The following is a 25,569-nucleotide window of genomic DNA, read 5'->3' on the forward strand; positions in this document are numbered from 1 at the left end:
ACTCCACCCAAAGTCCAAGCACCAAACCTTGTAATCACCACCAAGCATCCCCAGTTCCACCCCACAGGCCTACTGCAGTCCATGAAACTAAAATGCCGACACCCGCTATGACGGGCATCCAGGGAAATATAAAGGGTTTATTACCTTAGTAATATGCAATGTTTGAGTTTCATTTATTTACTTTATTACAGGGTTTCCCCCATCAGAGGGTTCCACCGCCATCATGGTCATAGTGGACCGGTTCTCAAAAGCGTCCCACTCCCTGTTACCCTGACACTAACAGAAAAGAATAACTCGGGACACAAGACTTAAAAATATAACCCACAATACTTTATTGCCGTTAATGTCACTGGACAAAAGTTTACAATATTATGTGAATCACTCTAATTTTACAGACTGCCATTTGGTGGTATAAATCTTTGGTTTTTGTCTTTGCACAAATATGATGATCATTCAGGATATTAAAAGTTGTTCCATGATGGCTGATTGATTTATCGATCGTCAGCTGGTACTTGTGGTGTGACTGGATGATTGTCATTTCAGCTTTAAGCTGGACTATGGCATCAACAAGTGTCAGGCTTATGGTGAACCTTTGAACTGAAACAGGCTCCTTATTTTCTAAAGTATAAAACACAATTGTCAATGCAAGCAGATGATGATGATGACAGTATTGTTTCAAGTTTGACACTGAAGCTGAGATACAGTAAGCACACGCAACACACTGCCTTTTTTAAACATAGTGGCAAATAAAAGAAAAATTACAAACAATACAGATACAAAGTATACAAAGGTTCCCAGGTTAGAAACATGGTTATGTATTATAAACATTGCCTAGGCTGTGGGACAGTGCAGCAACCTTGACCGTTAAGAGAAAAAGATTATCATTTAGCACCATAGATCCTAGCTGGAGATGGTCATCGATCCTTATGGCATTGCACAGACAGTGTAAGCTTGTATGAGATAATAGATGATGGGAATGTTAATTATCTTTGACGTGTTTTGATTTTGTTTTGCTGATGGCTGATTTGACTGGTGACAGTGGTTTCAAACAATACAAACAAATACAACGCTGTATTTGCTTTTTGTTGATTTTGCTTCTTATTTTCCTCAACAAAACAAAGTCAACAGCACTTAAAGGCCTTCAATCTTGGGTTTACTGTGAGTATTTGTTTTGGCAGCCTTGACATTAAAAAAAAAAACATCTACATTTCACTTAAAAATATACAATTTAATTTTCAAGAAGCAAGTTTGATAATATTGTTTTTTCAGCACTGAGACAATACAAAAGACAGACACACACAACAACAATAAATCCTAGCAAAAAAAAAAGAAGTCATTTTTGCAATCCAGATTCAAGACTGCACTTTCTTTGTACAGCGTAAGAGATGGTTTTATCTAGCACCGTTTTTCTCTTTGAGAGAAAAAAAATCATGAGAAATGTAAGATGACCTGACGGATATTTTGCTTTTTTTCTTGTTGTGAGGTTTGGTGTTCGCCTGTGCGTGCCCTTACACTGTAAAGCACTACCTTTTAGTTACAGCTTAGGTTAACATGTCATGTACCTTTGAGACTGTAGTCAACTGTGTGTCTCTTTGTGTTGTAAACGAGGCTCAGACCTCAGACATCAAGCTCACGGTAAAGTCAAAGAAGTCAGATAAAGTCAGCTTATAGTCAAGTTCTGCCTCCCAACACCGGCTGTCAGCACCAGCTCTATTCTCCTGTTGCATTTATGTTTAGGAGTTTGTTTGAAAAATGCAAAAACCCAAGAGAAGCTACAATCCTCTAGCAGCCGACAAGGGGAAAATACTTTGGACTGGCTCTCAGGTCCAGAATCAGTGCACTTGAAGTCTTAATCCCTACAAGGATAAATACAAACGTGACCTGATCTATCTTCTTTTAAGTCTACGAGCTACTAGCTGGTGTATTCCCTGCTCATGATGGATGCTGAGCATCACTAGCACCCTCTTTTGTTTTAAAGTCAGCATCACAGCATGGATGTGTCCGTATACTCGGCGAGAAGTACTGAGGTAACCAAACATGACAGCACACGCACGCAAACACGCTAATCCCTGCTTGCCGCCGCCGCAGGCAGGACAAAAGTCAGTTAACATCAGAGTAGAAAACAGTTTACTGCTTTCTCGTCTGAAAATTAAATGTCATCCAGCTTTAAAAAACAGACCGCAATGGACTAAAGAACCTGAAATGCCGTGTAAATGTTGCAGTCCTTCGTGTTAACATTTTTCAAACAGCACAAATACATTAAATGACACACTACAATACTGAGAGGGGCAGACGTGACAAACCTTGTTCCCCAGTGTTGTGATTTTTTTACCAAGATCACAGAGAGGTGAAAAAGTCCTTGGACCACCATCACGGCACCCAACCCCTCATATTTATCCGTAATATCACTTCTTTATAACACTAAACAAAACGAGATCCTGCATGTGATTCAAACACTACCACACACAGACAGTTTTGGCCACTCTCAGCACTTCATTTCTGTGTAATTTCGTGTTTTGCTATTTCTGCAAAAGTGCTTCATGGACTTGTGAACCACCTGTCTGCTATTTTGTCTTTACTAGGGGGCTATGGTCCAAGCACTGGAGCACCTCTCTGCCATCTCCTCCACTGGCTCTCTCAGTGGAGAATGAGTGCTGGGTCGGGTACAAGTGGAGGGGCGCAAGAGGAAGTGTAGTCAGGGTAATAAAACCAACACAAAACATGAACATATAATAACATAAACAGTAACAAAGTGGTGGTAGAGTTGGGCTGATTGACTCAGTCTTTCATAGCCCTTGATTACCCCTGTTGGTGGGGATGGTCCTGCAGGGGAGGAGTTATTGGATAAAAGGGGAGGTTAAAAGGAATCAGTCCAGGACAGGATTGTGAGCACACTCTGAGCTCAGTGCAGGTGGATGAGGAGCTTGATGCGCAGGGCGTCTCCTATTTCTCCTTGTAGGTAGTCACTGTCGTGCTGCTCCTCCAGCTGGTGTAGTCTTCGGGGCCCAAACAGCCGCAGGCTGGCGATCTCCAGCCGGTAGGATCCCGCTGGTGGTGGCCTCTTGCCGAACCGGAGAACGCTCTTTCCATCGCGTCGTTCCAGCAGGCGGAAGTGTTCATTAGTGTTGCCGTGGGTGATGACGTAGCGTATGTGGTGCTCCAGGGGCTGCAGGGCGGGCAGAAGCTCTAGAAGAGGCTCCTTGTTGAGCAGCGAGGACAGAGAAATGTTCATGGGGATGGAGGACTGGGTGTCTATGCTGGCCATACTCACTGTTGGTTCCTGTAGTGAGGAGAAGAACAGAAGAAATAAGATGAAACACGAGGTAGCAGAAACTTCACACACTCAGATATAGACAGACTCATTTTCTTGCATCAGAACACACTGATTTTGAATACTCAAAAACTGACTCAATGAGACAGCGAAGCAGTTTGTCATCGCACGTACCTTGTTGAGCTCATTTGCATCAGCATGGCGTCTGTGTCGTGCGTTCTTTGCTCCTCCTCCTGCTCCTGCTCCGTTGATCTTACACTCATAGCAGGCCTCAGGAGACAGACTGTCCTCATCATCCTCACCCTCCAAAAACTGGCCGGGGAAACCTGAGCCTGTCATACAGTGACTGGATGGAAACAACAAGACAGTTTAGTATGTTGAGTAAGAGGGAAGGAAATTGTAGTGACATCACTTTTCACTTGAGAAATACAAGTTGTATATATGAATCTTTTTAATTAGTGTTCCCTCACCCCTGTCCGGCTCTGTAGAAACCTCCAGGACAGCCACACAGGTAGCCTCCGTCGGTGTTGGAGCAGCCGTAGATGCAGGGGTTGCTGTTCCCCCCGCTACATTCATTCACATCTTGGCAGCCACCAGCGCCCTGCTCAAAGTCAAAGCCAGAGGGACACACACACTTGAAGCTGCCCAGTGTGTTGTAGCAGGAGGCCGAGCCACACACTGTTGCTCCCTGACACTCGTTCTCATCTGCGGAGGAAAGAGGAAAAAGTACAGAAAGTGTGTTAGGAGATGATACAGTGACTTTTCTTTATTCTAATTTTAATTCAGTCTTATAATAAGTCTTAAAGGACTTCAAGCTGAGTGAATTCCCCAGGTCCTCTGTACTACTGTGTACTGGTGCCTCTGTTGTTCCTTACTGTCAGTGTAACTCACCCACGCACTGGTTCCACTGGTAGTGCTGCACGTAGCCCTGAGGACAGCCGCAGCGGAAACCTCCCATCATGTTCTGACAGCCGTGCTGACAGCGGTGGTTACTGCCACACTCATCCACATCTGAAGGAAATGAAAATAAAGAGTTTTGATTGCAAATTGGTTTTAGTGCAACCACTATTTTCTGCCACCTTCAAAAATGCATACGAACCCCATCTATTTTCCCATCCATGTTCCGATAATTTTGGAATTGAAAAGGACCCTGTGTGAGAGACCTTCCTCTCTACACTATATTTAACTAAATGTAAAGGTTTCTGTGTCTGCTCACCCTCACACTCCTGGCCCGTGTTGTCCAAGGAGAAACCTTTAGTGCATTCACAGTTGAAGCTACCAGGCGTGTTGACGCAAGAGGCCCGGGAACCACATGCAGTGCTCTGACCCGAACACTCATTGTTGTCTGCAAAGAGTAGAGACAATTAAAGATGCATTTAGACAAAGATTCCTTAAGACAAAACGTTTTTGTGAGGTGCAGGGTAACACTGATGTCCTCCTGTCTGTACTCACCGATGCAGGCAGTCTGGTGCTGTGTGAAGCCGGGAGGACACTTGCAGGTGAAGCCTCCGATAGTGTTGACACAGAGGAACTGGCAGTTATGCTGCTTGGATGAACATTCATCCAGATCTTAGAGGGAGAGAAGAAAGCACGGGAAAGAGGGATGAAGCCTCAAAGCCTTTAAAGCTTGTTCATAAAAATAACATGAAAGCACCCACACTATAACAATACTACTAATATGGTTAATTATCAAAAATTATGAAATAAACACAAATCAAAAGTCCACCTACCTTTGCAAGTCTTTCCATCTGGCTGTAGGCTGTATCCTCTGGGGCAGGAGCAGAGGTAGCTGCCCTCTGTGTTTTTACACAGGAAGTTACAGGGCTTCGGAGACAGAGCGCACTCATCCATATCTGGAATATGCAGACAGGGAAAAAACAAGACAGCTGAAATTCTGCAGCAATATTCAGTTTCTATAAAACCTTTGAAACCAAACTAGCTGATAACAAGAGAGTATTAGCAGGACAGAGGTCAGCCGTACCAACACAGGAGGTCGCAGTGAAGTCGGTTTTGTAGCCAACGTTACAGTGACAGCGGAAGGATCCAATGGTGTTGATGCACTGACCGTTCCGACACATATCTGGCATCACCTGGCACTCATTGATGTCTGGAAGGACATTTTAGAAAATGATATGGATTAGATGGGTACTCATGCTGCCAAACAAATAATTCAACAAAGCCAGACAGCGTGAACTTGAACTTGATGTACCTCAACCTGCTTGGTTTCCTTCCCAAACTTACATTTTAATGCTATTTGTTTTTACTGTAACTACTTTAGAAGATTGTGGTGAATGCATTAAATGGAATTTAATCAATTTATTGCGCTACTCACCTCTACCGTCCGTGGTGTAGCCAGGTCCGAGTGGGCACATCTTCTTGTACTGTACGGTGCCAGGCAGCGGGCAGAGCTCACACTGTGACCCCCAGCCTCGGCCCATGTTGCAGCAGCACTCAGACTTGGTCACACTGTTCCTGTTGGTGGATGACTGCTGGCACATCGTCTGCAGGACCTCTGAGTAGCAGTAGCCCTTTCGGTTGTCTGGAGGAAAAGATGATGATGTGACATGAGGAGTGTTTGGGGTTAGAAAAAAATTAGGTTTTGGTTGCTAAATTGAATTTAAAACAAGATTATAAGCATCCCCACGCCTTCACCCCCACAGTGTGTGACACATACCAATACATTCAGTTCCAGTGGAGCTCGACTCAAAGCCGTCGTTGCAGTCGCAGCGGTAGCTTCCCACCGTGTTGACGCAGCGTCCGTTCTTACAGATGCCAGGCTTGGCGCGGCACTCGTTTAGGTCTGCCAGTGTACAGGGCAAAAAGGACGGGAGGATGGAGAGAATGAAGGGGCGGATAACTCCAGTAACAACAGAGTGAAGACATTGACTGAAACATTTTTACTCACCCATACATCCCTCTCCATCGGGTCTGCGCTGCATGCCGATAGGGCAGATACACATGAAGGTACCGATCAGGTTCTTACAGGTCATGCCCTTAGAGTCACAGTCATCCAGACCCTCAGAGCACTCGTCCTGGTCTGGTGAGGGACAATGAGAGATGGCCAGATAAAATGAAAACTGTCAAATCCTGTTTCAGTGGTGTCAAAGAATTACTACAGCTCACAGAAAAGGAGTGAAAAATCAGAGATGACGGGAGCAGATAAAACTGACACTTTGACAAAAAGGAAATCTGCGGCGGCCTCTCACCTCTGCACATGCGTTGGTCATCTCGCAGCACGTAGCCACTAGGACACATACACTCATAGGAACCGAAGGTGTTAACACACCGGAAGGCACACAGCAGAGGATTCTGGGAGCACTCATTGATGTCTGGAGTTAGGAAGAGAGACAGGTTTAATTTACTGTCCATTTTAATGTGCCAATGTGTGTGTTACTGTGTATATGACTGACCTTCACAGGTCATCATGGGTCCGGGTTCGAAGCCCTCCTCGCACGAACACTCGAAGCCTCCCACCACATTGGTGCAGGTTCCATTTCCACACGGGTTTCCTATGGAGCACTCGTCGGTGTCTAGAGAAGACAGAGAGCGGCGTAGAGATAGAGGAGGCAATTAAAACCAATGACACATTTATACTGTACTGTACCTGAGACTTTAAAAGCACTCATTAGCAGCTTAAATGTTAGGCCAAAAATAGATCAGGCTGTAATGCAGGAAAAAGATGCTACTGGTGATAAAAAAGAACATCACACCTCAGTGATAATATTGATTTTGGTGATATATTCTGAGACAGAAGTCCTGCAGCCATTGATTTTTTTCTTGGTCTGCTCAATTGTTTCAGTATAAATAATAAAAAATACTACGTTCTTCTTCTATGATTCCAATGTTGCAGATTGTTGACTTCAATTTTGGAAACCATCTCACCAACACAGTTGACTCCGGTGTAATCCAGGTTATATCCAAAGGGGCATTCACAGCGGAACGAACCATCTGTGTTGATGCAGATACCGTTCTGGCAGATGCCTGGGTTATCCAGACACTCATTCATATCTAAAGAGAGAAGAGCATATATTTTTTAACATATACAAGACCTCCAAAATTGGCCAGTAAATTCGAGGGAGTAGGTTTACGTTTTAGCACTCACCTTCACGAGCTTCACCCAGTCCAGGCAGGGCTCCGAGGCCGAAGGGACACAGAGTGACAAAAGCAGCTGGAGACGCACCAAAAACAAAAAGTCAGCTTCATTACTTTTACAAGTGTCTTTGTGTGAATGTGATGTCTTCATTAAAGCTCTGTGTGTGTCTGTGTTACACACCCTCGCTCTCTCGTGGGCACAGCTCACAGGGGAGTCCCCAGCCCTCTCCAGGCATCTTGCTGCAGCAGCACTTGGCTTTGGTGGTGTTCAAAGCTTTGGGGACGGTGCATTTTCCTGACTCAAATTTGGTGAAACAGAAGCTCTCTCTGGTATCTGCCATAAGAAAAAAAAAGACGGAGAGTAATTGTTCTGTTATTTATGGGACACACAAAGTAAGTAAGGAAATAGGGAAGATAAGCAGATTAGCAGATTCATGTAAGGTGTTAACTAAGCGCTTCTCTCACCGTAGCAGCGGCGTTTGTTGTCAGAGAGCACGAAGCCCGGCTGGCAGGTGCACTGGAAGCTGCCGGGGGTGTTGGTGCAGGTGCCAAACTGGCAGATGTTGGGCTCCACCTCACACTCATTGATATCTGGAAAGGAAGCGTAAAAGAGGAAGCAAGTTGAGAAGATGGTGGTGATGTATTTGTGAGCATGTGTTAGAGCAGATGATCCCTGTATGCGTGTGTGTGTGTGTGTGTGTTAGTGCCGTACCTATACACTGGTCATTCTGCACCTCATAGCCAGGAGGGCAGATACATCTGAAAGATCCGTCCAGATTCTGACAAGTTCCCGGAGAACAAGTGCCGGGCAGACTCACACACTCATTGATATCTGTGAAAAAATTGGACAAATCATGTGTGTTTATGTCAGACAAACTGTAGTGTATGAAAGTCTATAAATACCCCACCATGCTCTTACTTTTCTTGTATATTTAATCGCTGACTTACCAACACAGTTTTTCCCGTCCTGAGTGTTCTCATAACCCTCATGGCACAGACACTGGAAGGAGCCGAGTCCATTAATACACTGTCCGTTCCTGCACACCTGGCCCTGGAGGGCGCTGCACTCGTCTATGTCTGTAAGGCAAACATTGAGAGGATTAGGACTCTCTAAACATTCCTCTGACTTTGGATATCCATCGACAAACAACCAAAAACAGGAAAAAACTATTTTTTTGGAAGAAATTCAAGTTTTCCTGGCATCAAAAGTTTCTGTAAAATTAGCGTGTGTATAATTATATGTATATTATATATATATATATATATATATATTTCCCTATGAAGCCAAAGAGCAGTCAAAAAAAAGCCAAATGTTATGTCTAAATTTTATTTCACGTCTGTCCAAATGTAATCCTGCTACAGGAAAGGGCAGCATGTTTTTATTGTAATTTATGGGTGTAATTTTTAACAATATGACATCTAAACCTGCGTCAAAACTTTGACCTTTAAAAGAAAACACTGACTGCTTTGTAGAGCGGAACAGTAAATGATCCATACCCATGCAGTCGTTGTTGTGTGTGAGCTCGAAGCCGGGGAAGCAGAGGCAGTTGTAGGATCCCACTGTGTTTTTACAGGTACCGTTACCACACGGCTGTCTGTCGCACTCATCGATGTCTAAAATACCCACAGAGGGAACAACGTTTAGAGGGGGTTAGACAGTAAAAACATGGAACTTACTGTGCAGCATTGCATGCAACACAATGTTGTGTGTATTAGTGTAGTTTGAAGTTGTGCTTCTCACCCATGCACATGGTCTGGTCAGCAGTAGCCTTGAAGCCGTTGTGGCAGAGACAGCGATAGCTTCCCTGCGTGTCGATACACTCTCCGTGGCTGCACACATTAGGAATCTCCTGGCACTCATTACGGTCTGAAAATTAAAAAGAAATTAAAAATACATGAATGTATTATAAAGGGCTGCAACTAACAATTATTTTAGTTATCACTTTAGCCTTTAAAATGTTGAAAATGCCCATTACGATTTCCCAGAGTCCAACGTGATGTCTACAAATAGCTTGTTTTATCCAGAATCAAAAGATATTAAATTTACAATGATATTAAATACACAGAAGCAACATATTCTAACATTTGAGAAACTGGCTCCATCATCTTTTATTTTTTGGTTAATTTGATCATCAAAACTATTTCTACATTTTCTGTTGATCGACTAATCGACTATTTGTTGCAGCACTACTATTAATCATTGCACTTTATATACACACGTCCCACTTAAATGCTTCAATTTTATGTATAACACCTTGTGTGTGTTCACTGTGTTGTACGCTATTTATTATATATTTTGTTTTGTTCTATTCCATTTGTTTCTGCATGTCCAGGTCCCACATCTGATTAAAGTTGTGTCTTTTATTTATTTATTTATTTTTTGTTTTGTTAATATTTGGACATGTGTATTATGTGTAAGTTATTTATGACGGAATAAAACCAACAATAAACTGGTGTTGTGTTTATTCAAAGGCCGGTGTATATTAACATACCTCAACAGATTTTCCAGTGCCCCATAAATGCAAATTACAATAATTTTCCCTCAATGTGTGTCCATGTTTTACATCTTCCTCCCATCACCGACACAATCAGCCCACTTCCGTGGTATTTTAAGATGGGAAACCCCAGTAAGGTCTGCTGTCAGACAGGCTGGACTCACCCACACAGGCCCCGCTGGGGGACAGTTTGAAGCCTGGCGAGCACTCGCAGCGATAGCTGCCTGGAATGTTGATACAGTTGGCGTTGCGTTGGCACAGGTTGTCCCCGCTGTTACACTCATCAATATCTACACAGGGGGAAGAAAGAGAGAAACAGTGGACATCAATCACAGGCTCCATAACTGTCTGGTCGGAGCAGACAGTCAGCTCGTGGACAGCAGGAGAGAAAACACAATGGCTCCATTTTGGCTCTGGTACAGTTCAGACGCTGGTCAGTCGCTGGCAGGTTCTGGTCGGGATGATTGAAGGTCCAGCAGGCAGGTGCTCTCATTCAGAGCCGCTATACTCGTCTTTACAAGGACATAACTCATGTGGGGAAAGGCAGCATTAACTCCACTGAGAGGAGTGCTTGTAAAAGTGCCTCTCGGCCAGTGAGTGAGTGTAACTGTATCTATGTGTGTGTGTGTGTGTGTGTGTGTGTGTGTGTGTGTGTGTGTGTGTCTGTGTGTGTGGCTGCATGGGTATGTAGGTGTGACTTAATGCATAAATGGTGTTGTTTGTTCCAGCAATAAGTATATGCTCTATACTGTATAAGGAACACATAAGCAAGCAATGACTCAGCAGCAGGGTCAAAAGAAGAGATACAGTGTGGGGAGGTAAAAGTGTGTGCACGTGTGTGTGCTTACTTTTGCGTGTGTAGAGAGTAGGGCTGGGCGATAAGGCCAAAATATTCTATCCCGATATAGGTCATTTCATATCTCGATAACGATATATATCACGATATAGCATGTGTTCTGGTAGTTCAATAAATAGTCTATATGCAATAACCACATGGTAAAGCCTATTTTTGTGTACTCCCGTGTGAATTAAATACTTGACAAATGAAAAGTACTGAGCATTTTCTCGTTTAATTAAGAACTTTAGTGCAAAATGAACACATTTTCTGAGAAATTTGAGTTTGTACCTGCTCGTTATTATCAATTAAGACAATATAAATGTGTATCATATCTCGATAAATGATTTCATCGCAATACGATTCCATTCCAGAAGATAAATTATCATATTGAATTATCGCTCAGCCCTAGTAGAGAGTGGGAGACAAAGAAAGAAAAACAAAAATAGCAAAAGAGCAGGAAATCTATGTAACACCGCCATATGCACATTGTCTCATAGTAGGTGGATGTGATTTTCCAATCACAGGTAGTTACCGCTATCTTCTCTTGCAACAGACACAGTGAGAGGAACAAAAAGGCAGAGTGAGACTGAGGAAAACGTTATGTGAGTTTTACCTTCACAGATGAGCAGTATGTTGTTGTAGCTGAAGCCCATCGGACATTCACAGCGGAAGCTGCCGATCTGATTGATACAAACTCCATTGGCACAGATACCAGGGATCTCCCTGCACTCATCGATATCTGCACAAAACAACACCACAGAATGTCATTATATACAAACTGCACTTTGTAACAGCTTTGTTATTGCACTGCACTGTAATGACCTTACCGATTGGCTTGCCCGTGTGGATGTCAATAATGAAGCCAGGAGCCTGGTTACCACACAGTAACTGGTACTCAGCTGCAACAGACAGAACAGGAGACACTCAGCCACAGTAATAAAACGGACTCATACAGAGATGTTGTTTTAGAGTATGTCTATCGAGACTCACTGGTAGCAGGAGTTGGACAGGCCTCACACGGTTTGTTCCAGGCTTTTCCCACGTTGTAGGCGCAGCAGCACATCTTCTTGGTCATGTTGAAGGACAGCTCGTTCTCACACGTGTCGTTGAAGTTACGGTAACACACGCTCTTCCTCATGTCTGCATCACAAAGAGAAAGACAGAAAGTGTTTAGACATTTCTGCCTTTTCAAACTGAATACTTTTTTAAATTGATTTTCAGAGGACATTATGAGAGTAAATGTTTTCTTGTAGATCCAAAGAGAGGTCTCTCCCACTCACCCATGCAGTTGTTTCCTCCATTGACCTGCATGTACTCAGGGGGACACACACAAGTGTAGTTGCCCAAAGTGTTGTAGCAGGTACCAGGTCCACAGATCCCAATGTGGGTCGTGCACTCATCGATATCTGCACATAAAGTTATGATGACAAATGAAAAAATTAAGATTTAACGGCGATTTATATGATATAAATGGAGGACTAAACATATTTTTCTGTGTGTGTGATTTCTCTTTCAGTTCTTACCCTCACAGATGCGAGTCTCCTCATTGAGATAGTAGCCTGCAGGACACTCACACTGGAAACTACCAAAGGTGTTAATACAATTTCCACCCTGGCAGAGACCTGGCAGCTCCTGGCACTCGTCGATATCTAGGGAATCATTAGATTGTTAGATTCATATTGATTTCATGTTAAATTGCATTTTTTAAATTCTGTCAAAGTGAGGCAGCTGGATGGTTTACCTTCCAGGATAACAGTGATGGGGTTGGGTCTGAATCCCTCTCCTCCTGGACAAAGAGTCTTATATTCCGCTACAGACAAGACAGACACGCACAAGTTAGTGTGACTTTCCATTTCAGAGTGAGGGGGGAAAAAAGTCATAAATAAATAACTTTGGCTAAGACTTAAGTTGACCAACAAATCTGAGTAACTATGTGCATCTGACAGTAAATATAAGTAATCAATGAGTCGAGGTCCTGTGGTACGTACTGGAGTTGGGGGCGGGGCATAGTTCACAGGGGTTTCCCCAGGCTCCTCCCAGGGAGCAGCAACAGGAAGCTCGGGTCACACCCACGCCGATCTCCGCACTGCAGGAGATTCCTCCATCGCCACGAGCGAGAATGTCCAGGAAGCAGTTGCCAACACGGGTATCTAAGAAAGACACATATTCGCTTATGAACACATGGGAGTCTTCACTTTCATGTAACATGATGATATGTGAATGTATGAAAAATAAAGGCTTATTAAATATTTTTAACTGTGACTCACCCACGCAGCCCACTCCAGTGGGGTTGAGCTCAAAGTCAGCTGGGCAGTTGCACAGGTAGCTCCCTGGGGTATTCACACACAGCCCGTTGATGCAGTTGACAGGGTCTGCACACTCGTTGATGTCTGCAGTACACAGTGACACACGCAAGTTCATCAACACACACCAGTGTACAGTCACACCATCAGTTTATATGCTGCTGGATGGTAGTAGACATATCTTTGGTCTTTGCATATGTTGGATATCTTTCGTCAAAGAATTTTAAATGGTAATCCGATGCATAAATGAAGGCTGTTTTTGTCAAGGAAACTCTGCCCAGCTATTTGAGTCTGTTCTGTGTCTGAACTAAGTGATTTTAGAGCTTAAGTTACAGAAGCGTAACACTGACCAGTGCAGTTTCCTCCGCTGCGGTCCAGTTCGTAACCATCATCACATACACAGCGGAACATCCCTGGAAGGTTCTGGCACGTTCCAAACACACAAATGTTCTGGAAATTACACTCGTCGATGTCTGTGGCAAAGAGAAAATTATTAGTTAGACTAAGTGAAAGAAAAACAGAACAGTAAAATGTGAGAGAACGAATGCAGTACCTTGACAGGCCTTGCTGTCTTCAGTAGGAGTGAAGCCCATCTCACACTCGCAGCGGTAGCCACCCGGAGCGTTCAGACACTGGCCGTTCTCACACAGGTTCACGTTGTCTGCACACTCATCCATGTCTGGAACAGAATGGACCATCACGTTATAAACTTACTGTGCATGAAGCTCACTGCAAACACACAGTAGCAAGTATTCAATTTATTAAGAAAGTTTCAGCAGTCTTACCAGAGCAGGAAAATCCATCTCCATTGAAGCCCTCCTTACATGTGCACCTGTAGGATCCTGGTGTGTTGACACAGTCTGCGTTTTGGTTGCAGTTGTGGTCCTCTGCAGAGCACTCGTCCTGATCTGCAGGAAGAGAGAGAAAAAAGTGTGAGCAAAAAGTCAGTCAAAACAGTAACAAAATATAACATTACTGGGTACAGGAGACAATTTAGTTCTTTTACTTTGTCTTAAAAACTTGTTTTGCAACATCTGAATATGTACTCACCCACACACTTGATGCCGTCTCCCAGCCATCCGTCTCGACAGCGACATTTAAAGCTTCCAGGCACGTTGATGCAGGCAGCATGCATGTCGCAGTTATGAGCCCCGATCTCACACTCATCAACATCTGGGGAAATATAGACATCAATTAGCCGGCAGTAACACATATTTCTGTACCAGTTATTTCCCTTTAAGCATTAAAAAAAATGACAAAAAAAACTATTTTTAAGTGAAATGCTCCTGTACTAATGGCATGCAAAGATATGTGAAATTTTAGCTTTTGCTGAGCAGATAGTTTTTCATTCTATAAGTAGTGAGTCATTAATAAATTATCATTTAAAAAACTGTAGACCTGGAACTACTGTATGCATGGGTGAACTGTCTCAACACTGAACACACAGAGGCCCAGACCTCTCAGCCCCTGATGTGTGTGTGTGTGTGTACCTGTGCAGCCCGTGGATCCCTTCTTGACAAAGTATCCCAGCTGACAGTGACAGATGAACGAGCCTTTAGTGTTCTCGCAGTCGCCGTGAAGACAGATGTTTGGGTTCAAGTCACACTCGTTCACATCTGGGCAGACAGAGATGGACAGACGCAGATAATAATTATGTAAGTGATCAGAGTGACAGATGATGAGACTGACAGAGGAAGTCCCATAGATCAGGTCAGAGGGACTGAATGAATATGTAGCGGACGGAAAAAGTAGTTAACAAAGAAAACAAGGGAGGTTAAGAGATTTAAAAAGAGTTTCCCCTCACCGATACACGTCCTCATGTCCATAGAGGCCATGAAGCCATCGTAACACAGACAGCGGTATTCCCCGGGTATGTTGGTGCACTGGCCTCCATCACAGATGTCTGGAGTCTCCTCGCACTCATCAATATCTAACAGAAACAGCAGAAAATATATTTCACTTTGCTATAAGTGGAAACACCATGTAGAAGGCCACACAGTGTTCTTTGATTTCCATGAGACATGATGGAAACTATCACATTATATCATTGTTGCATTTCTTTACAGTTAATTTAAATACAGATCCTGAGTTTTATTACCTGAGCAGGTCCTGAGGTCAGGCATAAGAGCGTAGCCCTCACTGCAGCTGCACTCATAGCTGCCCTCTGAGTTGGTGCAGTGGGTTTCACAGCCGCCGTTCATAATGGTGCATTCATCAATATCTGCAAAGAAAGGTCCCAGTTACAGTTTACATCTGGGTCTCGTTAGATAGGAATTACATAGGTAAAGTGTGTGCCAGTTGTTCCACTCACCAACGCAGCCCTGTCGGTCTGGTGTGGCCTGGTAACCGGTGTCACACGAGCACTGGTAGGTTCCCGCCATGTTGACACACTGGCCATGTTTGCACAAGTTGTCACTCAGCTGGCACTCATTCACATCTGGCAGGAGGAGCAAACAAGTTAGATGTTATATACACATTCTAGTGTATTGTACTTCATGGAAATAATGATTATAACACAAGTTTATAGAAACTAAACGATCCAGAAGAGAAAAGATTTACTGTGTGAAACGAGTTTGTGACTGAGATTTCAAGGGTGTGTGTGCTGTTTGATGCACCTTCGCAGGTAGATCCATCGTTGCTGAGCGAGTGTCCGGTGGGACATTCACAATCGTAACTCCCTTCTGTGTTCAGGCAGGTTCCTCCACGACACAACAGGGGGTTTCTCTCACACTCGTCAATGTCTGTCAGCAGAGAGGAAGGAGGGAGGAAGAGGGGTGAAAGGAGGAAGAGATGAATAAAAGGGGGAAAAAGAACATAGGAGAAATGGAAATTTCAGACCGTGGACATGAATTCAAACATTTGAAACTGTGTAATTGTGTGTATGAATTTGTTCCAAACTCACCCATGCAGTTCTTCATCATCATGAAGCCGCTCTCGTAGCCCTCAAAACATTCACACTCGAAGCTGCCAGGTGTGTTGACACAGGCGCCGTGACCACACAAGTCCGGGGAGATGCGGCACTCGTCGATGTCTGAAACACAAAGACGTTAAAAAAGGAAACACTCACTAGCTGCTTACTAATTGTGACATAAATGTTTCATTTGAATTGAAACTCCATCTCTCGTACCTGTGCAGTTTCTCTCTTCTGCGTTGAGAGCGAAGCCGCTGTTGCAGCGACACTTGAAACTGCCGATGGTGTTCCGGCAAGTTCCATGAGTGCACAGACCCTGGAACACCTTACACTCATTTACATCTGGAGAGGAAGACATACAGTACATAAATAAACCCCTCATTTTGTTTACTGGGTAAAGTGTGACCATTACAGATTAGACTTCATTCCCTGACCAGTGTTCCACTCTGAATAGCATCCAGTCTGATGTGGTCATACATCTTTGGTTCTACCAACAAATGTACACACTCATGGTGCCTCAAAGCAATTTTGGCTGGAAGATCTTTTTACCTTTATAGAACGGCCTGCCGGTCAGAATTTCTCCCCTGTTGGCGAAGCCGGGCCCTCTGGGACAGATGGCTCTGTACTCAGAGGTGGACGCTTTGGGACACTCCTCGCAGTCGATGCCCCAGGCAGAACCCACTGAGCAGCAGCACATGTCCACGCGGTACCTCCCTGGCAGCGGCTCGCCACACTCATCCTCGTGCCATTTCATGTAGCACTGCTCACTACGTGTATCTAGAAAAGTTGAGTGTACAATCAAAAACAAAAGTCACCTCCGTTTCTAAGTTTTGTCCTAAGTGTGCAGGGACATGATAGCCTCTGGAAATAACAGTTTCATTGGATGTGACGTCTGATTTCTCTTACCCACACATGTGCGTCCAGTACTGTCCAAGGTGAGACCCTCAGCACACTCGCAGCGGAACGTGCCCTGGGTGTTCACACACCGGCCATTTGTGCACACTCCAGGGAACACCTCACACTCATTGATGTCTACAGGGAGCGGGACATTTTAAGAACCGAGATTACAAGGTGAAACATGCTTTTTTTTTTTTTTTAAAGTCTCCAAGGAGAACATTAAGGCACATTACAAGGACAAAAAGATGATTCAATGGGCGTCGATGTCACTATTCATTAAGTTATCAAATGTTCTTACCTTCACAGACGAGGCCCTTCATACGAGCAAACCCTCGAGAGCAGGCGGTGTCTGAGGGGACATAAAGAGATGTAATAAAGACATTTTATGTATGAGCACTGTATGTAGGGGATGTATGCACACATTCGTTTGCCACAATGTCAGGGAAATATTGGCCTTTAATTTAAATCTTATGAAGTCCACAATATGATGGTACTTTCTTCTAAAACAGACAAAAAACGTGTCAAACTTGCAATATCAATTTATTTTCTTCCTTTATTCTTTTGATTATGTATTAATAATGTACTGATTATAACATGTGTAGTTGTAAAGTAGTTCTTAATGTAGAGACCAGCCTTCAGTGGTGAATTTTAAACAATGATTTAAATGCCATTTCAGAGGCTTTTCAACTAATCTAAGACCTTCTGGAGGACTGAAACCTTGTCAAGTTTTAGCATTAAAATGGTCAGAATTACACCGGCACAACAAATTAGCAGCAGGTGTGTGTGTGTGAGTACTGACCGATCTCGCAGGGTTCACAAGGGCTGCCCCAGGCGGCTCCCAGTGTGGAGCAGCACTCAGACTTCAGCGTGGCTCCGTTGATGTTGACCTCGCAGCGGTTGTCTTGTATCGTCAGCCAGCAGGTACTCTTCATGCTGTCTGTGGAGCCCAAGTCACAACAGAGAAGACTTGATTATAGATACCTTGTGGGGTTTTCTTGTAAACACAGTTAACATTCAGTGTTAAATGTGTTCATCCTTCAGGCCTAACAATGTGTTGAGTGCAGTTCCTTCTTCCTAAAACATTTGCAAAGACATTTTTTTAAATCATGCAGAAATAAATAAATACATTAATAAATACATAAATTCAATAAGGAATAAATACATTTAAAATATATGCAAAAAAAATTAAAATAAATAATAAAATAAAAGGGAAAATTAAATAAAAGAGTAGATAGATAGGGCGATCAATACTAAGGTAAATAAATAAAGAAGTAAATTAAACAGACATATGCATTTTTGTCACATTTTATAAATTAATTAATGCCTATGTTTATTTTTTTATATTCCTTTTGGTACATTGAATGGCATATTTATTCATTTATTTATTTATTTATCGAGTCATTTATTTATTCATTTATTTATTTGGCTTTGGCAGATTCCGTCCTCCATAAGTAGAGCACAAGTTACACACAAAACAGTTATCTGCTCATGAAGGCATCACTCACAGCACCACTAGTGGTCAAAATGTCAACATCTCCACAGGGTACCTTTTTAACTATGGCAACAAAGTACACCACAAACTCAATCAAAATGTCACCCTCAACTTTCCTCACTGCCATAAAACTTGTGTCTTTGGCTACATGCTGAGCTGAGTGAAGCCCATGCATCATTACGTTTAATCCTATGCTTTTCCATTCCTAATGAACTGAAAGAGCGTACATAGAGCGTCATAACAGTGACACCTTCTCTCCCCAACCACAAGGCCACCCAAACACAAAACCACAATTTACTTTTCCCTTTCTTCCACCCACTGAGTGATGGGCTCTAAAACATAAATGAACCAAACCAGTGGAATTTGCGGACCTCTGACAGAGCCAGCTCATTCAATATGTATGGGTGTATTTATTTAATGACTCATTATCCCTTCCAGTTACAATAACATCTGTATTCTGTATTAGCATGTAACTTTCTCAGAATGATTTCCCAAAAGTAACAAACCTCCAAACAAGTGGAATATTTAGCCTCAGCAGAGAGTCTTACATACCACATGTCATTTTGAATCTGCGGCAGATCTCTATGAAGTAAAGCAATCTCCATGTGAACCAAGGCCATGCATGCAAGTATTTATCTAATACATCAGCAACGTGTGCCATTTTGCCCCAACATCTGAGGATGATAATGTCTCTGGATGGCTCCTGGAAACCCGAACCGACTCAGTGTTTGTTTACAAAAGCGGAGAGTAAACCACGATTAGAATGATTAGACAAAAAGACTCTTGCACCAATTATTTCCCGTTGACACTCTCAGTGTGTGATCATTATCTTGAGCGGTTTCTAGGACCCTGCGGCTCTGCTTTAATTTGCGCCAGGCATTTGAGTAGGGAACGGATGTCTTACCCACGCAGATGGTGTTGGTGGAGTCCAGCTTGCTGCCGTGGGTGCACTCACAGTTGAAGGACCCAGCCACGTTGCGACACGCTCCGTTGATGCACGGGCTGGAATCGCATTCGTTGATATCTGAAACATGTGCAAAAACACACCTGAGGTCAAGGCTGAGAGGCTGATTCAAATGGATCATCATCACCATTTGGCAGTTGCAAACGTAACGTGTGTGTGTCTTCTTTCCATGAGCCACATGTTTACTGGAAACTAAATGCAACACATCTGGTAATAATGTCACCTCATAATGACCTTGATTGTTGGTAAAAAACGACAAAACACGTGGATGTGAGGCAGCACAAACACGTGAGTGTGTTTGTGTGAGTGCTCACCTTCGCAGGTCTCTGAGTTGGGTTTGAAGACGTATCCTTTAGGACAAGAGCAGGAGTAGGAGCCGGGAGTGTTTCTGCAGTGGCCGTTGTCACAAAGCAGACGGTTCACCAGACACTCATTGATGTCTGCAGGGAGGCGAGAGAAGGCAATGGTTAGAAGACAGTAAATAGAAGACAGTAACATAAGTTTATGGTATTTCTAATTAGAGGCCTATCATGACAAACCAGCAGTATCGGCCTTTAAAGAGGACCCTTTATGCTTATTTTCAGGTGCATACTTGTATTTTGGGTTTCTACTAGAACATGTTTACATGCTTTAATGTTCACAAAGCGCTTTGAAACACTCTGTTTGAGCTCACTGTTGTGATTGGTCAACCTAACCAAACTCTTCGGACTCCGCTCCAGCTCTGCTCTAAATATCTGTGTTTGAGGGCGTACTAAACTAGCTCCTAGGCAGGTATTATGCAAAAGTGTTACTTGGTGACATCACTATGTTACAGAAAAAAAGGCAGGATTTCAAGCAACGCGTTTCAGGCAGTTCAGGAGCAGTGTTTCTGTGGGGGAGAGTAACTCCCTTTGGCGTGGACTTTGGGCTTAGTAACTTTGCAGACGTTTTACATGCACAAAAAAACTATATAACACACTACAGGAAAGAGAGAAAGCACAAAAGCGTAATAGGTCCTCTTTAAAGCGATACTAACTTTGACAAAAGAAATAATAACACATTCTCTTACATAAGCGAATTTGAATTAATAAGCAATATAACACACTTCCTTAATTCAATAAACTCATTGCTGCTGCTATAGCCTTGTCTGATTGGACCAGTAACTTGTGGTGGCTAATGTTAGCTAATGTCAGCAAACTTTTGAAAGATACTGCCGTACAATTTGATGACTCTTCTCTGCTTGTGCTGCTGTGTCTTCGCATTATTTACTTCTATAGCTTGTGGCCTCTATTAACAGAATGGTACATAGTTTCACTTTAAGACAGAAACATGGCTAACGTTGCCAGCTAGGGATGCACTGTTTCATCAAAAAACAATCTCCTCCACTCTGACTTACCGACACAGTTCTTGCCACTGGTGTCAGACTCGTAACCGATGTTACAGATGCAGCGGTAGCTTCCTCTCAGGTTCTCACATATGCCGTTCTGACAAATGTCTGGGTCCAGGGCACACTCATTGATGTCTAGGAGAGGACGGGTATTATGTAGATCAATACTGATATGAGACAGCACTGTGGGAACATTCACATTCATGAACAACATGCTCACCTCTGCCATCAGCTGTAATGCCAATACCACTGCTGCATACAGCCTGGAACTCAGCTGAAAGAAACACAGCAGATGAGCCGGATATACATTTTTCTATTATTATTTTTTGTGACTTTAACAACTTGATGAACCAAGATTTCCAAGAATGGAAACAGCATAGAGCAAAGTAACAAGTATACAGCAGATTAAAGATTGTACCTGAGTTTCTGGAGGGGCAGGGATGGCAAGGCTCTCCGAAGCCATGTTCAGCATTGGCACAGCAGCACTCAGACTTGGTCACTGCACCGGGGAACGGACGCGAACATGTGCCCATCTTTATGGCGCCGTAGCACGTGGTCCTCATGTGTGTGTCCACACACACTCTCCCATCTACGTCGATAGCCAGGCCTGGTGGGCACTCACAGCGGAAGGAACCCTCAGAGTTGATGCAGCGGCCATTCATACAAATGCCAGGAGTCAGACACTCGTCGATATCTGATGAAGAGAGCGCACATGATGTATACGTCAAAACCAAATTTCAACCATCTTGGAATTTGCAAGTCACTGTTCATAGGATTACATTTCACTGATCTCACAGCTAACTCATGAACAGCACGGCAAAATGAAAGGGGAAAAAAGGCGTGCAATTTATCAGAATAAATAAAATGAGTCCCTTAGGTTTAGTCCATCTGTCCATTTCTGGACTTTCTGGATTGTTTCAAAAAGTCGTACTTCTAAAACAAAACTGTGCACAAATTAATTTAAAAAGGGATCTGAAGGATTTCAAAGAACACAGCAGGCTGTTTGTCCCAAGACTGAAGGTCTGTGTTTGTAATTTATAAATCACTCATACCTGTGCAGTAGCGTCCGTTAGGTGCTAAAGCAAAGCCAGGCTTGCAGATACATTTGAAGCTGCCGTCTTCGTTTATACACATGCCATTGAGACACATGTTGGTGGTGGCGCACTCGTCGTGATCTGGAATGAAACAAGAGTACAATTAAGGTCAAGTTTATAGTCCATAAGTTCATGTGAAGTTTGACCTGTTTCTGTGTTGGCTCCTTACCGATGCAGTTCTTTCCATCAGGAGTGAGCTCAAAGCCAGCATTGCAGATACACTGGAAGCTTCCCTCTGTGTTGACACAGCGGCCGTTGCGACACATCACTCCATTCACAATGCACTCATCAATATCTAAAAAGAGGAGGAAGAGGGAAGATGGATGTAGTTTATTGTTGTTTTTAACCAGTCATACTAAACTGCGCAACAAAGCTTAGGGGAAATGTGTACTTCTGTGAAACATATGTACACAATTTATATTAAAGAAACATCTTGAGGAATAGGTTAACAGCACAGTGAGACATACCCATGCAGGCTTGTTTGGTAGGAGTTCCCTGGTAGCCCTCATGACACTTGCAGTGGTACCCTCCAGGTGTGTTGACACAGTCTCCATTGATACAAGGATTACTCACACACTCATCCGTATCTGGGGAGAAAAAACAAATAAACTATCAATTATCCTGACTGTCAAAGTGATTGGATTTCACCTGCAGGCATCTTGTATTAAGTTCCTTAAATCGGCAGAAGATGGCAGTGCAGTGCATGCAATTAACTGTCACATGTAGTCACTGTGTCTGCCTGTGTGGCTCAGGGAGGTTATTGAGAACTACACATTGCATGTGCACTTATACAGTAAACAGTGTGTGTGAGAGCATGGTTCTTACCGATACACTCTCCACGAACATCCTGTTTGTAGCCCATGTTGCACTCGCAGCGGTAGCTCCCATTGGGTGTGGGAATGCAGCGTCCATTCAGACACAAGTTGGTGAAATGTTTGCACACGTCGATGGTGTCGTTCATAGAAACAGAGCCTGAGACGGGGCAGACATGTTAACAAAACAAAAATACAACTGTTTTCCAACTGAGAAATGGGCTCTTTCATCTAGTACAGGCTCAGAACGACTCACCTATCTGTTGGTGCCCTCCTCCATTATTTCCAAAGCTCCCACCATTGCCGCCAAAGGTTCCTCCGCCATTGGTGCCAAAGCCTCCTCCGCCATTGCCACCGATGCCTCCGTTACCGTTGCCATTAGGTATGCTGGGGAACTTGAATCCATAGTTGAACCCGTTGCCGTTGCCGTTGGGGAAGTGTCCGTTGGGGTAGGCAGGATGGAGGCCGTGTCCTTGAGCAACACCCACAATACACAGACGCCTGAACTCGTCTATAAGAGAGACAGACCACAGGGAAGAAGTCAGTGGCGGCATTCTGCTGTAGGTTACGTTTCATTTGTTTCCAGCCAGATGAAGCTGAGGAGGAGATATATTCATAAGCTCTCAAGTTGTGCCAACCAAGATTTAGTTTTTGGATCCCTCAAATTCCTACAGTTTAATACACATGAAATGTACTCACTGTTCCTGGAATTGCAGATTTCACAAAGGTCATTGCACTTTGTAATAAATTGTAATGTTCTTCTGTTGAAGTTTGAAATAAAGTTGACCATGTAACTGTTTTACTGGTTTCAGATATGCTTTGACTGGAGCAAAGCCTGACCAAGTAATAAGAGAAAAATGTGCATGCATAATGATCTACTCTACTCTGCTTTAGCGTGTAGTTACAATACGTTAAAGTGTATGTTTGTATGTATGAATACATTTATGTATGCAGGTACTTCATGTAAGTATTTATATGTGTGTACAGTATATATGTAGAGTACTGTATGCTCTTCCCTTAGTTTGACAGTCACAGTAAATCAAACACACAGACGCATCTTATTTTGGCGGTGCTGGTGAAAGCAGATCAGTTTTGGATCACACGGTCTCACGCAGGGAAGAGTTTCCTGAATTCCAGCTTGACTGAGGAGATGATGGGTCATTATCTTCACACAAATCTCCCATCTTTTTCTGTTTAGTTTTCAGTCATGACATCATGCTCATCAATTTGAGTGGATGCTCTTCCCTCTTTGTCACACACAAACTCAAAGCTCTCTCTAACGTTTAACATCACTGTGTTGAACTAATTTGTGGAACATTGTTATGGCTTTATTTACTGCCTGTGCTTGCGCCAAGTCATGGACAATCTATTGTCAGTTATTTTGTCAACAGAGAAAGAAGGTGATGGATTACATTCTGATTTCAAAGCTCATCTCAGTAATTTTGTTTGGGGATCAGAAACGCGTATCCTCTGTTCTGTGTATCTTGTTTTCATGTGTACTCACCAGACCCCCTGACAGGGCACATCTCAGGGATCTGTCCCAAAGCCCAGCATCGTCCTGTGTCACAGCAACACTGCATCTTGGTGTACTGACCGCTCTGCTCCGCAGCACACCGGCCGTTAACCAGAGCAGAGAAACAAGTTCCCACACGCTGATCTGAAGGAAGAGGAGATGCGTTAACAGAGTTAGACGACTGAGCAGGCAGCAACATACGTTTAAGCTCAAAAGGTCATCAGACATGAAGTCAAATAAAAACACAAGGCTGATGTGTTTTTAATGTATACTCATGTAAGATGTAAGCTTTCTATTGTATGACCATATGAAGTTTGCATTAAAAGTGCAGTGTGTAGAATTTGGGCGGCATCGTGTGGTGAGGTTGCAGATTGCGACCAACTGAAACCTCTCCCGTGTGCCAAGCATGTTAGAGAACTACGGTGGCCAACATGAAAACATGAAAACGTGAATGGCCTTATCTAGAGCCAGTTTTTGGTTTGTCCATTCTGGGCTACTGTAGAAACATGGCGGCCAGCTCCATGAAGAAGACCCGCTCTGTATGTAGATACAAACGGCTCATTCTAAGGTAACAAAAACACAACGATCCTTAGTTTCAGATGATTATAAACTAAACATACTTATTCATATTTTATTCCATTTCTGCCAATAGATCCTCCTAATTGTTACAAACTGTTCCTTTAAATCTTATCTTGCAGTTGTGATGTAGCAGTGTACTCCAGGGTGTGTCAGTACACTGTGACATCACTGTTAGGTGTAGTTACAGGTGCAACAAAGCACATCAAACAACTCCCATCGGTGATACAGGGCATGGTCAGACTGGAAGCTTGAAACTTTCAACCAGAGAGGGCAGTGAAACACTGCTTTTCAGCCTGGTGTTAACCTACTCTTTAAATGCAGGACTTCAAGTGACACTGCTTTCTATGTGGGGAAAGGTTACAGGTAATAATCGCTGCTCTTAAAACAGCAGTGCTATAAGTCAGAGGGCTGGCCTGGCCTTTCCATGGTGGCCGGGGAGAAAGCTTCTCTGCGGGCTGGCAGTGGGAAAGGTTGCCTGGGGTCTCGACTAAACTGCAGGCATCCGAAGGGCCTCCAAAAGGGGGTCTTATTTGTTACAGTTTTCCAGGTCAGGGTCAGCGGGGCAGGAGAGGGGGCTGGGGTTCAAAGAGCGTGTGTGAGGAGTAAATGGAGAGGAGCAAGAAAGGGGGTTTCTGGGTACTAAAGAAAATACCAAGAAAAGGCAAAAGGCAGAGTGAGAGGGAGTGAATGCATGTGTAATATTTTAGAAAGTGAACAACATATGTGAAAGAGAATTTTAAGTACATCTAGAGAAAAAAGGGGGAGAAAAAAAGCAGAACTGAGGGGGGGAGCAGAGGGAGGAGCACAAGTCGATTAACTCACTAATGAGCCAGCAGTCTGGAATTAATCACTTCCATGCGGAGCAATTCTTGCCAATTAGATAGAACATGAGGCGCTGTGTCTGGGAGCACATATTGTACAGTACACACACACACATTTACA

At 43.4% G+C, this 25,569-nt stretch overlaps 1 protein-coding gene across 1 annotated transcript in view; it reads right to left on the reverse strand.

Annotated features, from left to right (window-relative positions):
* Positions 1-308: 308 nt before the first annotated feature.
* The window catches only part of fbn2b (fibrillin 2b), a 68,500-nt gene continuing 43,239 nt past the window's right edge, over positions 309-25,569 (reverse strand). Inside the window, exons 10-65 of the mRNA XM_037770532.1 lie at positions 24,040-24,192; positions 22,792-23,046; positions 22,549-22,695; positions 22,191-22,310; positions 21,893-22,018; positions 21,682-21,804; positions 21,048-21,323; positions 20,850-20,903; positions 20,639-20,764; positions 19,578-19,703; positions 19,204-19,323; positions 17,607-17,744; positions 17,106-17,156; positions 16,817-16,942; positions 16,460-16,687; positions 16,127-16,252; positions 15,902-16,030; positions 15,615-15,740; positions 15,311-15,436; positions 15,098-15,220; positions 14,804-14,929; positions 14,490-14,615; positions 14,050-14,172; positions 13,785-13,907; positions 13,553-13,678; positions 13,350-13,472; positions 12,964-13,086; positions 12,685-12,846; positions 12,438-12,506; positions 12,220-12,345; positions 11,977-12,102; positions 11,687-11,836; positions 11,524-11,595; positions 11,310-11,435; positions 10,023-10,148; positions 9,105-9,230; positions 8,861-8,977; positions 8,312-8,440; positions 8,076-8,195; positions 7,829-7,954; positions 7,545-7,697; positions 7,374-7,439; positions 7,154-7,279; positions 6,682-6,801; positions 6,478-6,600; positions 6,177-6,308; positions 5,946-6,071; positions 5,604-5,810; positions 5,253-5,378; positions 5,002-5,124; positions 4,724-4,840; positions 4,488-4,616; positions 4,163-4,282; positions 3,742-3,976; positions 3,446-3,617; positions 309-3,280 (exon numbers count right to left, since the gene is read on the reverse strand). Of these exons, the coding sequence (XP_037626460.1) occupies positions 2,903-3,280; positions 3,446-3,617; positions 3,742-3,976; positions 4,163-4,282; positions 4,488-4,616; positions 4,724-4,840; positions 5,002-5,124; positions 5,253-5,378; positions 5,604-5,810; positions 5,946-6,071; positions 6,177-6,308; positions 6,478-6,600; positions 6,682-6,801; positions 7,154-7,279; positions 7,374-7,439; positions 7,545-7,697; positions 7,829-7,954; positions 8,076-8,195; positions 8,312-8,440; positions 8,861-8,977; positions 9,105-9,230; positions 10,023-10,148; positions 11,310-11,435; positions 11,524-11,595; positions 11,687-11,836; positions 11,977-12,102; positions 12,220-12,345; positions 12,438-12,506; positions 12,685-12,846; positions 12,964-13,086; positions 13,350-13,472; positions 13,553-13,678; positions 13,785-13,907; positions 14,050-14,172; positions 14,490-14,615; positions 14,804-14,929; positions 15,098-15,220; positions 15,311-15,436; positions 15,615-15,740; positions 15,902-16,030; positions 16,127-16,252; positions 16,460-16,687; positions 16,817-16,942; positions 17,106-17,156; positions 17,607-17,744; positions 19,204-19,323; positions 19,578-19,703; positions 20,639-20,764; positions 20,850-20,903; positions 21,048-21,323; positions 21,682-21,804; positions 21,893-22,018; positions 22,191-22,310; positions 22,549-22,695; positions 22,792-23,046; positions 24,040-24,192 (7,697 nt within the window). The 3' untranslated portion in view covers positions 309-2,902. The remainder of the gene's footprint in view (positions 3,281-3,445; positions 3,618-3,741; positions 3,977-4,162; positions 4,283-4,487; positions 4,617-4,723; positions 4,841-5,001; positions 5,125-5,252; positions 5,379-5,603; positions 5,811-5,945; positions 6,072-6,176; positions 6,309-6,477; positions 6,601-6,681; positions 6,802-7,153; positions 7,280-7,373; positions 7,440-7,544; positions 7,698-7,828; positions 7,955-8,075; positions 8,196-8,311; positions 8,441-8,860; positions 8,978-9,104; positions 9,231-10,022; positions 10,149-11,309; positions 11,436-11,523; positions 11,596-11,686; positions 11,837-11,976; positions 12,103-12,219; positions 12,346-12,437; positions 12,507-12,684; positions 12,847-12,963; positions 13,087-13,349; positions 13,473-13,552; positions 13,679-13,784; positions 13,908-14,049; positions 14,173-14,489; positions 14,616-14,803; positions 14,930-15,097; positions 15,221-15,310; positions 15,437-15,614; positions 15,741-15,901; positions 16,031-16,126; positions 16,253-16,459; positions 16,688-16,816; positions 16,943-17,105; positions 17,157-17,606; positions 17,745-19,203; positions 19,324-19,577; positions 19,704-20,638; positions 20,765-20,849; positions 20,904-21,047; positions 21,324-21,681; positions 21,805-21,892; positions 22,019-22,190; positions 22,311-22,548; positions 22,696-22,791; positions 23,047-24,039; positions 24,193-25,569) is intronic.

This window comes from Sebastes umbrosus, chromosome 5 (assembly GCF_015220745.1).
Source record: "Sebastes umbrosus isolate fSebUmb1 chromosome 5, fSebUmb1.pri, whole genome shotgun sequence".
Lineage (NCBI taxonomy): Eukaryota > Metazoa > Chordata > Actinopteri > Perciformes > Sebastidae > Sebastes > Sebastes umbrosus.